Below are 19,266 nucleotides of genomic sequence, written 5' to 3' on the forward strand. Positions count from 1 at the left end.
AGAGTATAAATAAAATAGATAAATAAATAAAATTGCAAAAAAATAAATTTCGAATTTTTATTTGATTTTCGAATATGTGATTTTGATTGTCATAATTTTTTTTTCAGTACCCAACTCAATTCGGCCCATAATGCAATTTTTTTTCCGAAGGTGGCGCATGCCAATTTATTTTGGACCAATGTAAAATTAGATTGAAAGGTTGATTAAAATATTTTTGCGCGTATATGAACAGGTTGGATAAGTGAAAAAAAAAAAGATTATGTGAGGTGAAAATAAATTAATAAATTGTCTGAATTTTTATAAATTTACATATTTTTCTCATATTTTGATGTCCAGTATTATTATTTACTTCAAATTCCAAAGTCAATTCGGACCTTTAAGAATTGTTTGGAGTTTTTTTCCCGAACTTGGTGCGTGTCAATTTATTTTTGACGTATGTAAATCGATGCTGACAGGTTGATACAATATTTTTTTGTATATGGAAATGAAGTCGACAACGAATAGCGTTCGGCAGCCCCTTCAAGATGTAAAATATTTTATAAACGATGAGGATAAAAAAAGAAAATCAATCTTTTTGCATATTCTGACAACTGCGAAATAAGAGCATTATTGTGTGAGTGTATTGTTATAAGACCTTGAAAAGCGTTGAGAAAAGCAACAAAACAGCTGAATATTTCGCACACTATTCTATTCAAAATGATGTAAGAAAAAAGATAAAAAGTTAATATTTTCCTTTTTTCCTTGGCAACAGTCTTAGATTGTCGGCGATGGAGCACAGTTCAGTTCGAAGTAAATGTAAAAAGGCAGCGTGTAAATTATTATAATTTCAAAAAATGATTTAGTATTTTTTTACTTTCACAAAAATGCATGTTATGCATTTTTATTGTTTAAAATGCAATTTTGCTATGCTAAGTAACTAAGCCATTGATGTAGAAGTTAAAAATGTTTAATAATATTTTTTTAATATTTCAGAAAAGGCATGAAATGAATTAGAAAATCCCATTGATAAATTTTAAGTAAAGAAAAAGCGGTAAAAATAATGAGGGTAAAAAACAAATTAAATAAACAGGGGTAGCCGAGCGTAGCTACGAAAACCAAAAGAGGTAAACCAGGAAAGAATACATTTTCAGGTGGAATGCAAAGTGTTGAAGAACTGATGTCATTTGCAAAAAAAAAAGAAAAAAAAGAAAAAAAAAGAAAAAGGGGTGTGCATAAGATTGAAGCAAAACTTTAGAGCATTAAGAAGTCCAAGATCCCAACAAAATGCGGAATTAAATTATTCACAGAATTCTTGATACCGGACATATGTGTCGTGCTCCTTTATCCTAAATTTCAAAGATTGTCCGATTTGCCAGATGCGTCATTTTTTAATAAACCCTTTAATTACCCTTTTTAATAAACAGCGTCTCCTTTGGCTATCACGGTTTTTCCCCCTTTATTATTTTTTTCAATTTTTTCATTAGCAACGCTGAGTTTTTTTTTAAAAATCTGCTTTGATTTCATCCTTCACGTGATGATGGGTTTTGATAGCGGAAGTGTGTTTTGAGCGCGAAACGTGCCAACTTTCCTCCTCTTAATTTTTTGAAGCTAATTAAATTTTACTATTGACAAGTATTAAAAAAAGACTTAATATATATAATCGAGGAATTTAAAGTATAATGTTACAAAATGAAAAAAAAAAAAAATTCGAGATTTTATGATGTATTTATGAGAGTTAAAAAAAAAACGCAAATTTTAATTTAATATGAACTGGAAAAAAATTATAGTTTTGTAGCATCCTATTTAATGGGCAAAACAACTCCCACCAAATTAGCTTAAATAAGAGAAAAAACTGTCTTGTAATTTAATTATATATAAAGAGAAAAAAAAAGTTAATTTTAAAACTTTACAGAATAATCTTATAGATTTGCCTTATATTAAAGCCTGTCATTTGATGAATGCTCTATCACATGCCAATGGAAATAACAAAATATTTTATCTAGATACTTCAGTTATGTTTTCACCTTTCGTAAATTTTATCTTATTACATTTTATTATTACATTATTAAGATTTACATCTATTTAAACGATTCAATTTTGTTGAATGTTAAAAATCGTTTTAGAAAAAGATATTTCCAAAGCAAAATTTTTTTTGTAATAATTATTTGTTAGTTTTTATGATTTACTTTAATAATGGAGTAAAAAATTTTGATTCTTCAAGTAAACAAATTTTTTCTCTCAATTTAAATTATATTCTTTTTAAAAACAAATACTTTATTCCAAATACTTCATTTTATTCCAAATCGACTTAATAATTTCTAAGGAAAAAAAAGTTGTATGTTTAAATTTTTATTTCTCGAGAACTGTTTGATTGATTCCGTTCCGTGTGTCATTTAAAATTGCATTGTTTAAAACTAAAAGAAATATACCCTTCAGCTCAAATTCTTTTTGTCGAATATTAAAATAAATAATAAAAATGAATTTTAACATTTTTCTTGAAATTGAGTTTTATAATTGTGTGCAAATATATTTTGATTTTCTTTTATAGACTCAGAAATATACAGAACTGACAAATACTGGAATTAATAAACTAAAATTAATGGATCTAACTTTTTAACCGCTTTTCAGGAAATCTATAAAGTATATATTTTCCAGATTGCTTGAAAACTCTTTTATATTTTAGACATAATTTTTCAACTGCAGCTACTTGCGATGTGTACTTTGGATATTTAAATCAAATATAATTTTCAAAAGGTTTCTTTTTATATTTTAAAGAAGACTTATGTTTTTAGTTCAAAGAAAGTTACATGTTCAGGTACATTTATTTTATCATGCTTTCAATTGGAAAGAAACTTTCAGTTCCTGCTAACAGCTCAATATTTAAAAATATTATTACTTTATTAGAATTTAAAAACAACATTTTTGTAATTTGACATTATTTAAAATAAAAATTTAAAGCGAATGAAGTACAGAATTATTTATTTTTCTATAAAATCATGTTTGATAAACAAAAATCTTCTAGCCTGTCACTAGGTAATGCATTAATAATATGTAAAAATATGAATGTATAATAAGTAAAAATATGAGGTAAATTGTATAAAAATTCTTATCTTCATGCTACCAGTGAAATTGAGCTTTGTGCAAAACGTGTTTAAGGTTTTAAAAAGTAATAGATTATTGACACTTTCACTTATACTGATTAGATATAAAATTCATACTTTAAACTTTGAAACCTTTTTATTTTTAGACATTTCAAGCAATAAGAAATATTTGGAATTTTTTTCAAAGTTGTATAACTTTTATGTTATAAACAGAGTAGTAAATTCACATAATTACACATAGTAAATTCTGTACTCTAATTATAAATGTTCAGGTATATAAGTTATAGTATTTTAAGCAGCAATAAAGAGCACAGTATTAGCCTATCAAGTAATCTTAAGGAGACGTGAACTTTTGATGCAAATAATAATTTATTAGTACGAAAAAGTAAATTACAAACCTTTGTTCGCTTGATTTAAATCGTTTGATTTCATTCGTGAACCTAATTCTCGTAATCCACGCATCAAATTCCATTGGATAATAATCGTTCTCTTTTCATAGCGGAACAACACAACATAAATAACACTATTTTATTCCATGCGTTCAACTTTTTTGAGTAAAACTCACATCTAAAATCAACTCAGCGATAGGGTATAAACCTGAGCGACATGAAAGCAGTGATAAGTTTTGACGTAATCTAAACTAACCCTCACGCTTGTATGAAAGGAAATACGTCTGTGAAGCTGTACAAACATAGGTTTTTCTCTTTCTAAAAAGTTGGAGAAAGCTCTGCGGACGACATAAGTTCTGTTTTTACTTCGAACGGTTGTTTTTCTTTCTTAAATTTGTGAATGCGCTGGATGCGTTTAACGCTTCGTTGATTTTTAGCTCGTATACCTTCACCCGCATGAAAGTTTTCCCTGGAAATTATAGCTCAGAAATCAGTATTTCTATGTAGGCGCATTGAAAGATTTCCGTTCGCTTATTTTATTTTATTTTCTTTTTTTGAAAAAGAAAAAAAAAGATTTATCATTGACAGACGAATAAGATAAACGAGGTGTTTACGGCTTTTTTTATTTTTCGAACTGAAATATAGCTCGTTTTTTGTTGGGATTGGGAGATTATTTATTGTTTATTTAAGAAACTGTTACATCTTTTGAGCATTGTGAATTGAAAAAGAGTTTTATTCATTTGAGAGTTTGTGTACCTCTCTTTCTTTTGAAAAATCTTTTCGTATATGAAATAATGTTTATTTATTATAGTTTATTGAAATACAAACGGAACTTTAAGAATACGATACATTTTCTAAGTTATGCTATTTTGTAAATTAAAATGGTTATTCATTTCAGTTAGTTGAAATAAGTAGGGAAAAAACGAGTGCTATACCTTACTTAAGGGGTTGATGACCTTTCTTACTATAGTGCTATGGCATGAGAGTTTCACTCCACTTCAGATATATTACCTCTCGTCTATAGGATGAGCACTACACCCCACTTCCTCAGTATAGATGAGAGTTCAATCCCACTAATAAGCTCTTAGTAGGGATGCCTTGGCATGGCTCTTTACGTTGCATGATTTGGACTAAGCAAATGCTTCTTAAAAATATTATGTATTTATTTCTTTACAACAATGAGTATATTTGAAAAATTTAACGATAACTTTTTAATCTGAAACAAATTTCAAATGAATTCCTCATTGCAAATATTCATAAGAAATTTCGCAAAATATCCTCCATTATGTTAACCATATATATGCTTGAAACATGGCATGGTTTAGACTAAACAAATGCTTCTAAATTTTTTTCACATATTTATTTCCTCACATCTATGAATAATTTTAAAGAATTTGACGCTTACTTTGTAATCTGAAACAAGCTTCAAATGAATTTCTCATTGGAGAAAAGCTACGAAAAATTCGCTAAGTGTCCTTTATTTTTATATGTATGCCCACATCGTAGCATTGTTTGGACTAAAAATTGCTTTTTGAAAGTTTTGAGTTCATATTTTTTGAAATATAAGGGTATTTTTGAAAGAACTGACGTTTATTTTTTTTAAATCTTAATCAAGTTTCAAATGAGTTCCTCATTTCGAAAAATTATAATAAATTCACAAATTGTCCTCTTTTTTGTCAATTATACATATGCTCTTAACACATCATTGAATCACTGTTTGGAGTAAATACATCCTTCTTAAAACTTTTGATTACTTTTTTCTTGACACCTATGAGTATTTTTGGAAAAATTGTCGCTACTTTGTAATCTGGAATAAGTTTCAAATGATTTCCTCATCGCAAAAAATTATAAAAAATTGCAATATATCCTTCATTACGCTAACCACATTAATCGTCTTTTTGCAGCATAGTTTGAACTAAACATAAGCTTCTTAAACATTTTCGGTATTTATTTTTTCACATCGATGGGCACTTTTGAAACAAGTTTCAAATGAAATGTTCATTAAAAAAAATATAAAAAAAATGTACTTTAATTTTATATGTATGCTCATAACGGGGAATTGTTTAGACTAAAAATTGATTCTTAACACTTTTGAGTACATATTTGACGCATATGGGTATTTTTGAAAAAGAATAACGCTTACTTTATTAGTTAAAACAAGTTTGAAATTATTTTGTCATCCCAAAAAAAAAAAAAAAAAAAAATCGCAAATTCTCCTTTATTACGTTAATTATACATATTATACTCTTAACGTGCGTAAACAAATCCTTTAAAAAAATTTTGAGTACTTATAGTTCTTGAAACATATTGGTATTTTTGAAAAAAATGACGTTTACTTTGTAATCTGAAAAAAGTTTCGAATGAATTCCTCATCGCAAAAAATTATGCAAAATTTGCCATTGATATCGCATTATGTTAACAATACTAATGCACCTAACGTAACATGATCTGGACTAAACAAATGCTGCTTAAAAATTTTGGGTATTTATTTCTTCACATCTATGAGTATTTTTGAAAACTACTTACTATTTCGTAATCTGAAGCAAGTTTGAAAAGGATTCTTCATTTCTAAAATATATATATATATATATATATATATATATATATATATATATATATATATATAGGTAAAAAAATGTTCTTTACCGTGAACTTAGCGGTTAATTGGATGGACAGACTGCTTCCGATTATTTTACCATAATTTTCGAAGGAAAATTCTAACAGTGTACTACTGGACCTTAAAATTCATTATTTTAGCATCACAACAGTTTTTTTTTCTTAGTTTTTTCCTATAAGGTAAGATTATTGCCCAGTGGTTTAGAGGAGGCAAATATCCTCCGTACATGGAATTTGCGTCTGTCCATAGGAGGAAATAAACTGATTCTACTAAGAAACTAGAATGTTGGCATACAGAATGCCGTCATTTATTACCGTAATTTGATACGGAATTTGCTACAGTGTAGTTGCTATGGTTGTTAAGTATTGTTATGGATTTGTTTTTCTCACGTTTAATTCAATTTCATAGCGAGAAATCGGTATGTTGTATTAGTACTTTTCGTTTCCCAAAAAAATTTTCTATCTTTGGAGATAATTAGGCACCAATTTTTGTTTAGAAATGAATTTTAATTTTTAAAAATAAAAATAATAAGTAAGTAAGAAATCGTATAATAAAATAAAGTAATGAAATAATAAACAAATAAATAATTAAAAAAAATAAGTTGAGAAAATGATTATTTAGAGATCGAATTTTTTTTAAATCTCCAATACGGTCGTTTCGTAAATCTTATTTTTTATCTAGTTATTTTTATCTTTTGTTCAAAATGCTTATTTTAACCTTCAAAATATTTTTATTTTACCCTTTGAGCGGCTGATACAAATTAAAAAATACTGCCTTTTTTAATAAAATTTTTTCTTTAAAATTCCAAGTTTTTTATTTTGAAATCCTTAATAACTCTCAAAAAAGAAAAATTCGTGTAAATTTTCTATTAAAATTGCTTCAAATTTGAAGATTTTCTTTAAATACTTATTAGCCAAAAATAAGGCAAATTTTTTTTTTTTTTTAACTTTATGGTTAGTTCAAAATGCTCTTATTTGTGAATTAAATGGAAAATAATAATAATAATAATTTTTTGCCGAAATTATATTTGGATATTGCATTATAATAAATGCTTACAAAAATTGTTTCATTAGTTGTAATAAAAAATCAAGTAAAATTAAACACAAACCTTCTTTAATTTTTGATAACTGTCTTGACTAAACTCCTCAGACGATTGCATTACCCCCTCCCCCAGCTCATATTTTGAGTGTCAAGAGTTCAAACTCATTCACAAAGTTGCAAGCGTATTCCGGAAAATCAAAATCAAATGTTTATTACTTGCACTAGTAATTATTACCCCATACTGATCAGCATATCTTCAATGTGCACCTAAACCATTAAGATTGCACTTTAGTACTCGAAAATCGTATCTTTAAATCCTAATAAGTTCAAAGTACATTTTTAGTGCACTATTCAACTGGATGTTTGCAAGCGACGTCACGCGGGGTTAGCCAATGAGATTCGACGCACATACGTGACGTCGCTTTGCATGTATCTAATTAAATATGTTTCGAAAATTGATTCAGCGTGATAATAATCCCAAACCTCAAAGCTGTCAAGTTTAACACGTCGCACAACATCGAGATTAGTCACAGCCATACGATTAGTTGCAAGTACCCAATTAATGAAACACTTTGTCGAATTCTAAATCTTTTTTCTTTTCTTTGCTGAGACACGTCAATTCTTTTAAAAATTGTATTAGTTAAAATGAAATAAAATCTTCTTTTTAAGAGATTAAAAGATTGAAGCAAATAAAATTTTAGTTTTGTCTTATAACGTTGTTGAAAATCATAATAATGCATTCAAAATTTGTTTATACATTAAACAGAATACTTTTAAGATTCCTAAAAATTGGAAAACAGAAAAAAAAAAGAATTTTCTCAGGAAAAAAAAGCATTTTATTGATTTTTTAACGGCACAGCAAACATCATTCTCTAACCTCAACAGTACTTGGTTTTCAAAATACAAAATAAATAGAAAGATTATCTGTTGTCTGAAGCACTTTTACCAAACACCACAAATGAAGTCCATCTACTGACTTTAACTGTAATCTGGGAAATTCCCTAAGTATCTAAACGGCTTATAGACTGCGAAAAAAAAGAAAAAAAAAAGAAAAAGAAAACATCCGTTAGCTGTTAGGAAAGTTTTGATAGTGTATTATCAAAACGAACTGCATTATCCCTACCAAAATATCTTTGGCAAAAATACGTTGGTATCTTTTATGGACGCAGGAAATGCCCAGGATGAGAGAAAAGAGTGTTGCAGTTTTCCAGGGGTGGGGAAAGGAATAGATCGGGATGCGTCAGCTCATTCGGGAAAAGAATTCGAAACACCCCCAAGCATCCTGCAAGTTCTTTCCTGGATTTATCGTTTCGGGCCATGTGCGCACCAAAATTTTTGTCGATACCTTTATGAGGGTTTTTTCCCTTAGGAAAATTTGCCATAGAGAAGCCTATGGTAATCTATGGCAACCTATGGCTACCATAGAAATTTGTATGGCAAGATACCATACGCCTATGGTTACCATAGAGATTTGTATGGCACAACACCATAAGCCTATGGCTACCATAGAGATTTGTATGGCACAACCCCATAAGCCTATGGCTACCATAGAAATTTATATGGCAAGATACCATACGCCTATGGTTACCATAGAGATTTGTATGGCAAAACCCCAAAAGCCTATGGCTACCATAAATATTTGTATGGCAGTATACCATAGACTAATGGTAACCATAAGGATTTGTATGGCACGTCACCATTGGCCTATGGCAACCACAGAAATTTGTATGGCAGTATACCATAGGCCAATGGTAACCTTAAAGATTTGTATGGCAGTATACCATAGAGAAAAGTTGATCTAGATCTCCACCAACGAAACAACAACTTCTATGGAGTCCTCAAAAACATCTTCTAAAAGAAATAAATATCCATTATTTCACCCCGAAGTTAATTAAATTCAACATGTAAACCCACAAGGCATTCCTGGTGAGTCTTTTCCGGCCTCCGGGTGGCCAATTTTTCCATTTTTGAGTGTTTAAAATCAGATGTTCCATTGATTTAGGCTTAGAGTATCAGACCGCCATATTAACGTGTCATCCACTACAAGTGGAATCTTTCGCAAACTTTGGCTACTTATTTTAATATTTTTTCGATCTCATTCTTGGTCAAAAACAATTTATTGCAAACGCCTATGCGATTATCTATCTGAATTTATTAAGTTTTTTTAATTTCCGGCTGTCTGGTACTTTTATCAGCGTTTACATTCTCATTAGTTTTTTATTTTAATTCCACTTAGGTTCTTGCAATGCTTTTTTAGATTATCTTACATATGTTAGGGCTTTATATTTATTTTTTGTGTTTAATTTTTGCTTGCCATTAAATTGTTTTTTATCATGTCTCTGTGTTTTACTATTTTACAACTAATATTTCTTAAGTATCCACATATATTTGTACAATGTTCTGCTACATGTTTATACATAGCTTAGGGTCATCACTTAACTAGATTTGCTGGATTACTGGTTGACAATTGTTTTGCTTCAATATCATCAACTGAACAGTCCCTGGCCATATCATCTGCTGCTATAACCAAAAATGTTTCTAACAATTTAATCTTTCCTTAAGTTTACAACTTTTTCGTCATAGTGATTCCCTATACCCAATTAATTTTTATTTACTATCCCTGACCAAGTGTAAATTTGTCAATAACAATTATTAATTTCACCAATTTTAATCATGTCTTAAACATGTTTTGTATTTACCAATGTTTCTATATTGTGTTCTCTTTTCTAAATGTGCTTAACACAACTCAACATAAATTTTCTGAGTTTTTTTATCCCTCACTAGTAGGGGATCAACTAATTTAGCCTGTTTTCTATTCTTAGCTTTTCATAGTCTAATACCATCTTTTTTATGGATAAAATTTTGTTCACATGCCACCACTGGTTGCACCGTTACATATTCAGCTTTTGTCCCGTTTGATCTATTTTAAACTAATTTCGCTTCGACCACCGGCCCCACTCTTTATCTTTTGAGTTTTAATAGTATTTTATTGTTTTAGTAGTCTGTTTAATTTTTAGTTTAGTATCACATATCAAAATTTAAAGAAATTTCATACTCGCTCCGACCATCGGACCGTTATTTTGCTTCGCGTTCTTTTAGGTTCCTCTAATATCTGAGGCTTATCTAATTAATTATGATACCAATCAATCAAATTAATGTTTTTTATACTCGCTCCGACCTCCGGACCTACTTTCTATTTTCTTGTTTTTACAGCTTTAACAAATATTAGTTACCTGTACTCAATATATTTTGTTCCTAATCAACATAACCAATATTTTCCCCACTCGCTCCGTCCACAGGACCGATTTTCTAGCGGTTAGTACTAACTGTTTGAAATTTATTTGAATAAGAGCCGCATACAAAAAGGATTCTGCAAGTAAAACAGGAGAAGTTTATCAAAGAAATTTAAAAAAAAAGCTTTCTGGATATATATTTATTCTACAATTATTAAGTTTTGCATTTTTAATATCCATTGCGAAAGATTCTTGTAAGTAATTATTTTTTGACGTATGGTAAAATATCAACGAGAAATGTTGCCATAGCTGTATGGCAAAGGTATACCATAACCTATGGAAAAATATTTCTTCATAAACTGTAGCACATCTTAGTTTTATGGCAAAAATTTGCCATATAAAAAAATGCCATAGGATATTCCTATGGGGTTTTGCCTATGGCAAAATTTTGCCATACACTTTTGCCATACACTTATGGCAAAACTTTGCCATACAAAAAAATGCCATAGGATATTCCTATGGGATTTTGCCTATGGCAAAATTTTGCCATTCAAAAAAATGCCATAGAATATTCCTATGGGGTTTTGCCTATGGCAAAAATTTGCCATACATGTATGGCAAAATTCTGCCATACGTATATGGCAAAATTTTTGCCATAGGCAAAACCCCATAGGAATATCCTATGGCATTTTTTTATGGCACACCTATGGCAAATTTTCCTAAGGGTTCTTCTATAGAATGTGACCTTTATTAAGTGACTCTTATGCCTTCACTAGATCGTTAAAGTAGTTTTCTGTTCGTATAGTTCTTTCTTTATGTAAAAGATTTTCGAAATCTTTCTTTTAATTTTTATTGTTATTATTTTTTGATGAAAGAAGAGATAATTTTTAAGTGGTTGAGATAAAATTGATTTGTTTTTTTAATATTTATTTTGTCCCTTTTTTTCGAGTTGTGTTTATCTATTATAAAAATCTATATGCTTTTCGCTTTTGTAAGGTTACATAATTTATATTAAGAACGGCTAGCACATTAAAAAAAATAATGAACTAAAAATTTGCGAAGTTCTTTCTCAATTTAATTATTTTAGTACAAAGAATAATAAGTTGATTATCTTTTAATAGCTGAAGGATAATTAGAGTTTTTTTTAACTAAATAGATAATTAAATAAATGAATTTCTTTTAAACAAATAAATAATATCTTAATAGAAGCTGTTGTGCGAAAATCCTTTACATTATGACCACCCTGCAAATAACATTTAAGGCCCCTTTAGCCCTCAAAACTGCAAGCACCCGCCGTGGCATTGATTCCACAAGGTGCTGATAGGTAGTCTGAGATATCTGGTACCAAGCGCTCACCATCTGGTCCTGCGATTCCCTCACATTGCGGGGGGTAGCGTGGCAGCACGAATTTGGCTTTCCAAGTAGGACCACAAATGCTCTATTGGATAAAGGTCAGGTGAATTTGGAGGCCAAGACGTGACTTGAAAGTCACTGGAATGTTCCTCGAACCAATCCATGACGATTCGACCCTAATGACATGGTGCATTGTCCTGTTGGTAAACACCATACCTCGCAGGACAAACTGTTGCCATGAATGGGTGAACCTGGTCTGCAACTATGTTCAAGTAGCTTACAGACGTCAGAGATTGTTACATGAGGATTATGGGTCCTGATGTGCCTCATGAAAACATTGTTCCTGGGCGAGAAACCATGAAAACCTGGGCGAGCCCATTGTTATAGATGGAGGGTGGTCATAATGTAATGGCCCTTCGGTGTATATAGGTCTAATAAATAAAACAATGATTCATTAAAGTTATTACCTAAAATACATTTTGATAATAATAAAATGAAATCATTATTAAAAATAAGGTTTTTTTATTATAATTTTTTTTAAATAATAAATAAGGTTAATAAATTCCGGATATGACCTATATCTCTTATCCTGCAGCTGCTTCATATTTGATACCCAGTAATGGTATCTTGTTTCATGCATTGTACCCGTAACTACAGTTGTAACCGTAGAGGATGAAGTGAATTACTTGCCTATTATCAATCAATCAATCACCGAAAATTGTGATCGTATCTTTGTTTCGATTAATGACTTATGAAATCAGAGGTATATAGTAAATAATTGGTTGTAAGCCTATATATAATTTTTGAATAGTTCATTGAAGTGACATGCATAAATGCACTTCTAGGAATCGATATGACGGTATAGGTTGCCATATGAACATAGTTGCCATATGAGCTATTGGTTGAAAAGTTGATGTGGGGTAAAGGCCTGTTTACACGGTTCAAGTTCTTGAATCCGAGAAATTGGTAGAATTTCTCTGTCCAAGAAATTGGATGATTCGCCGACACTATCCAAGTTCTTGAATGTCACTGATTGGCCATCAGAAGAAAAACTTGCGCTTGCGCATTGTTCATATTCATCATTATAAAATCATACTTACATAACTTTAAAATTATTGAATAAAATCATAATAACACAAATAGACCGTAACAGATTAACTTATTTTCACTAAAATATATGAAAACAAACAACAAAATGACACAATCTGATGTCTGCTTGTTGACTTCACAAAACTTAAGAAGCTGATCGGTTAAGGGAGGAAAAACTTGGATGGAAAATAGAACATGCTCTACTATCGTCCAAGAACTTGGATCAAGTACTTGGGTGATTGTTTACACGATCCAAGCTCAAAGCAAAACAAGTTTCCATCAATATCAATCAATCTCAGTCCAAGAAATTGGAGCGTCTAAACAGGCCTTAAGACCGGGTAGCTAGGATTTGAAGGTCTGTTTGAGCTATACTGTTCGACCTAGACCAACACCTCCTAGAAGTATGAAGGCCTCAGCACGGATCAATTTTGTAGTCCGATGTGACGAAGTTAACTGCGCAGTTGATGAAAAATAAGAAAGATGTCATTACGTTCGGGGTACTAAGCTGCGCAGTGGTTGAAAATACGGCGTATGTCATTACGTTTGGACTACTAAAGGATATTTATGGTAACCCGTGCAGAGGCCTACTCTTTTCTAGGAGGTGTTGCCTAGACACTGTCAGAATCAAGATATTTATTGTTTAGTTGTGTACAATAAATCCTTATTGAAAAGTCATAGGTGTACTGCTTTTCTTATAAATGGAGCTTGGCTAGTCGAAAGTTTGCCGATTTCAAGATTAGACGAATCGTATCCAAGTGGCAATGCCATGCAATGGTGAGGTGTTTTAGTTGTTTTAATAATGCTATTTAAAGTTAACTTTTTTTAAAGTTTCGTTATAGTACAAAGTTTTCCAAACACGTGATAGTTGTTTAAATACCAATATATCTTATTAATGACTTACCTCCTGGTGTCAACAAAAAATTAGGTTTCTCGGGTTTTGTTGAGGCCGTGATAGAAAGATCCAGTAGCCTCTGCATGCTATCAAAGTTGAAATATCCGATAGAAACACCGCCAGATCTGGATTTTGGCGGTGGTGCCTCTTCGACCATTACTATTGGCTGGCTTTTGGCGTTTGATGGCACAGTAGAGTTGTCATCATCATTGTCAAATGAATCCGGTGCTGATTGTGTATTCTTCCGGACAAAGTTTCGTTTTCGGCGGTTACTATTTTGGCGTGAGGGAGAAGAAGATGCTGGAGGGGGTGTTTGAGGGGATGCATCACTTGGAGGAGTATCTGTTCTGGAAGAAGGGGCACTATTCAAGCTCAACTATAAGAAATAATAAGAAAAAAATAAACAATTATTATTGTAAAGTACTACATGATTCATAGGCAAGTATTTAAATTCGTTGAATATAGATGTAAATCGGGGAGAACTGAAAAATATTACAAGTGTTGATGTTTAAGCCCAATAAAAGTCTAATACATCTCCTCTAATGTAAGATTTGGTTGCCCTTTTTTATTCATTGAAGGTAGGAGGTCAAAGAAAAAGATATTTAAACCTTGCTATCTTGAAAGGTTACATATTGTTTCCTATTGTCATTGAATCAAATGAGGACAAAACCTATTACATGGTTTAAGTTTGAAAATTTTAGGAATTTAGTATGTACTATATATAATAAGAAACATAATATTTTCCTCAAACCTATTTAAGCTTCTGATAAAAGTATTCATACCCTAAAGATCCTTTGAATTTTTTAACACTGGATTGAATAAGATAAAATTTAAATCGATTTAAATATATATATATATATATATATATATATATATATATATATATATATATATATATATATATATATATATATATATATATACATACAGGTTATCACATGTTGTTCGAGAAAAAAATTTAAACTGTACTTTAAATTCATAGTTTTAGTTTTAGGACCCCTGCTTACGAATCATAAAATTACAATTTTAATTGAGCCTTTTTTTAAGAAAAAAATTGTGCCGAATCTACTTGGATCCCTTAATTAATTTCTAGGTCGTACTAAATATTGAACAGCATTAAAAATTGAACAACATTATATATTGAAAATTTAAATTTAGTAATATATCATCATTGGATAGTGGAATTTTAGTTTTTTTTCTATAAACATTAAAATTAAGCAAATTTTAAAAGTACTTGATTTTTTAAATAAACTTAACATATTTCATAGAACAATTGATTTACTTGAACAACTTGATAAAATTTAAATTCAGTAGAAAAATATAATGAATTAACTGAGATCTTTTAAACTTGAATTTTTTTTAAAAATAAAAACTACTATTGAAACATAAACAGGAGGTTATACTTAAAAATAATGAATGATATCAAAACTAGAAATTTTTGTTTCGGAGATGAGATATCAATATGAAGTATTGTAAATAACTTCTTCTTGTTTTTTGATTAAGTTCTTTTTTCAAGCGCTTAAGTATCTCTTTAAAAGAGAAGAGACAAGAATTTAGAATCAGATAAGTGAGATAACTTAGTGAAGGTTCCATTCATTTGAGAGCATAGATAGTTTTAAAAAAAAGGACAGAAAAAAATTACAAGTACAGAACATTTCAGCAGCTGTGTTGCACATCTTTTTCAAATCAATAAAAGGAAACCTTTAAGTAACAAAGGCTCTTTTTTTTATAAACGATATTTGTTCGTTCGTTTCTTTAAATCTTCCGTGAAAAGAATTAATTTCGTCTTTCTCAGCAAGAATTTAATCCTTGCGGGAAACGACTGGAGAGTTGCAATTTAAATCTTTACCTCATTCATCTCAGAAAGTGAATTTTATCTTGTTTAGGTTTTTTCTTTCTTTCAAGAAAAGAAGAATCGTTTATAACTTCAACTGCTTAGAATTTATTGATTTCTTTTATTATATGTTCTATTAAACTCATTAAATAAACAAGTAAAGTTGTTTTGATTTTTAAGGTACAGTAATTAATAACTTGTAATAACTTGATGCTTCGTTGCTTAGGAAAAGTATTAATCCTTACGCTTGAAAAGGATTAAGTAATTAATACGAGATTTTATATATTATCAACATATTTCAAGCATAGGAAATTAATAAAGGTATATTTACGAGAATGGTTGAAAATTAATATGCTGTATTGAGAAATTTTTTTTTGTAAAAACTACCAGAATATGGTAAACTCTACCATGTTTCCACCTCTATGGGAGCACCAAAAAGCCTTGTAACTTCTTCCGAAGTGCTTTAATCATGGTTTTGGTGAATTCCCCAACAAAAAAGTTTTATAATATGCGATAAAATTTGGTAGCTTTATTATGATATCTTATTGCGCGTCATAAAAACCATTGACTTGATTAAATTTACTTTTCAATTTCTAATTTTTAACTAAATGTCTGGTAATAAGAACTATAATTTTTAAAACCAGAATTTCCGGCAAAGTATTACTATGTCAATAGAAAAATTACCAAATGAATGGTAATACTATATATTTATGAAATTATATATTTGTATTTAATGGTAATACTATATATTTATGAATTAAATGAAATACTATATATTTTGCTTTTATTAACTAGTGTTTTTTTTAGCAGATATGTCATTACTATACAGCTCAGTAATTTTACCAGAATTATTAGATAGGAATTTTAGAATAGAATTTGGATAGTGGAAAAGTAATGGGAAAATATTTTAGAATTACTACATTTTATCAATTATAAAACCATGCTTTTTATTGTTAAATATTTACCAAAATCATTACCAAACCGTTCGGTAAAAATTACAGACCATTTTGGTGTTCCCATTTAGCCAAAAATATGGTAAATTTTATCATATTCTAGTAGTTTTGACAATACTTTTTTTCTAAGTGCTTGATGATTAAGAATGCTAAAACATGCTGCATTACTTAGGTACTCATTTTAGTTATCGGGCTTATACCAAAAGAATATAAGTATCTATGTCTTACTTAATGATGCATAAGCAATTTTTTCTTGGGGTGACTCCTATTTGGTCCGATGAGCTTAAAATGTCCCCGAGAAAGAGAAGAGCTTTGAAAATTAAGTCTTTGATTTGTTTGATAATTTCTCTTTATTTGATACTTAAGTGACTATTTGGTCCGTTGCGCTTAAAATGTCTCCGGGAAAGAGAAGAGCTTTGCAAATTAAGTCTGATTTGTTTGATAATTTCTCTTTATTTGATATTTAAGTGACTATTTGGTCCGTTGCGCTTAAAATGTCTCCGAGAAAGAGAAGAGCTTTGAAAATTAAGTCTTTGATTTGTTTGATAATTTCTCTTTATTTGATATTTAAGTGACTATTTGGTCCGTTGCGCTTAAAATGTCTCCGAGAGAGAGAAGAGCTTTGAAAATTAAGTCTTTGATTTGTTTGATAATTCCTCTTTATTTGATATTTAAGTGACTATTTGGTCCGATGGGCTTAAAATGTCTCCGAGAAAGGAAAGAGCTTTGAAAATTAAGTCTTTGATTTGTTTGATAGTTTCTCTTTATTTGATATTTAAGTGACTTTTTGTTTCGTTTTTGTAAGTCCTTTATATGTTTTCATTACGGATCTACAAATTATGATAGTGCGAAGATATGGTGGTCGGTATATGAATTAATAAAAAATAGGGTGGCGAATTTCTGATTAAAACCCTTGTATAATTTTCTAGCAACAATTAAAGGAAGTTTTCTGTGTATTAAAAGTGGTATTTTATACTCATATTATAATCCTACTTTTCCTTTTACTTCATTCTCATTTGCTATTTTGAGTATAAAAAAAATAATATTTTTAAAAACCACGTTTTCGTAGTGGAGAATAATAATTAAAAAACAAAAATTAGAAAACGAAAAACGTGGGGTGCATGAAATACATAACAGTAACAGTATGTGTGCTCATGAGAATGTGTGTATGTATATCTGTAATTGTATCTGAATGTAGATGTGTATGTGGAATATGTTTGTGCATATGCATGTGTATGTGGATGTATATGTGTATGTGGTTGTGCATGTGCATAAATAAGAAAATGTGTATATCTATGTGTATATGTACTGTTATGTATTTCATGCTCCCCACGTTTTCCATTTTTAAAATTTTTGTTTTTTTAATTATTATTCTCCACTACAAAAACGTGGTTTTTAAAAATTTTATTTTGATTTTTTTTGTACTCACTTCCAAAATCAATTTTTTCTTTCACTGTACACAAAACTTTTCAACTGACATGTGACACTAATTTGAAATAATCGAATCGACAACAAAAGACAATCGCGAAAATATTTATTTTTCTTCAATTTTAATTTTATTTTACTTCGTACGCATTTTTCTCTTCATTTTCATGCATTGCCATCCAATTCTGAACTATGTGTCAAATTTGAAGTTCGTAGCTAGTCGGGAAGTTAGTTTAAAATCGATTACGAAATTCCACCCGAACAGATATACACGAAGGCAAGTTGATATAAACATGGTGAAAAAAAAAACTGAGAAAATACAGTTTCGAGAATTGATACATTTAGAGGTATGAGCAGAATTTTTTAAACTTTTTTTATAGTCTTTTGAATATCTTGTTATGTAGAAAACGAAAAAATAAATAATTAATGTAAGTAAATAATTATTGCAAATAATTATTGTAAATAAATATTTAATATAAATAAATAAGTGATATAAATAAATAATGAAAATAAATAAATAAGTAAAATAAATAAATAATAATAATGAATATAAATAAATAAGTGAAATAGATTAAAAAAATCATTCCAAAAGAAAATAGAACTTGTTTATTTTATGAAAAAAAATAAGAAAAAACGAATTGAAAGAAAAACGATATATTGAAAGCAAATAATTTTTCGTGTTGTTGTTGTAATGGATAAGTATTTTTTCCATTTTCCAAACAATTCATACGATAAAGATTTAAAAATGACGATATTTTGAAACACTTTATATTTTTGAGCATTAGAAAACGGCATATAATCATCTCTAAACTACAAAAATTTAAACTTACAACGGGATAACAAACTAAGAGAAAATAACGATTTGCAGAAATAAGAAATTTATGAAGACAAGAAATCCAACGTATGATTTAATGATTTCTTTACTACACTTATCAACAATTGTTTACTTGCGGGGCTGCGGGATCAATATCCTTATTCCTGCATAATTACATTGTACAAACAATTCTGTTTGACTCGAACACCACCATGACTATTCACAAGCGTATTTGACTTTATATTTTATTGCAATTATCCTCAAATATCAACATTCCGAAATTCTCATAAATATATTTTATGTTATATGCATTCTTTTCTTTGCACTTTGACATTTCTTATTTCGGTTTTCCAAATAGAATAAGAAACGATTTTTTTTTCATTATAAATATTATTATTTGTGACACTTATTTTGTTTCTAAGCCATCACTGTCTAGCTTTATGTATTGAGGATCTGTGAGTCAGGGTTACCTATACTGTAGAAAATTCCAGACCAAATTACGGTAAAAAGTAACGTCAAAATTAACGTCCGTCTTCAAACGTCAGA

The 19,266-nt window shown here is 29.5% G+C and overlaps 1 protein-coding gene across 1 annotated transcript in view; it reads right to left on the minus strand.

Annotated features, from left to right (window-relative positions):
- The window catches only part of LOC107437838 (uncharacterized), a 341,669-nt gene that overhangs the window by 176,810 nt on the left and 145,593 nt on the right, over positions 1-19,266 (minus strand). Inside the window, exon 5 of the mRNA XM_016049967.4 lies at positions 13,704-14,070. Coding sequence (XP_015905453.2) covers positions 13,704-14,070 — 367 coding nt within the window. The remainder of the gene's footprint in view (positions 1-13,703; positions 14,071-19,266) is intronic.

Source organism: Parasteatoda tepidariorum, chromosome 1 (genome assembly GCF_982258835.1).
Source record: "Parasteatoda tepidariorum strain Cologne lab strain chromosome 1, Ptep-v5.0, whole genome shotgun sequence".
In the NCBI taxonomy this organism is placed as follows: domain Eukaryota; kingdom Metazoa; phylum Arthropoda; class Arachnida; order Araneae; family Theridiidae; genus Parasteatoda; species Parasteatoda tepidariorum.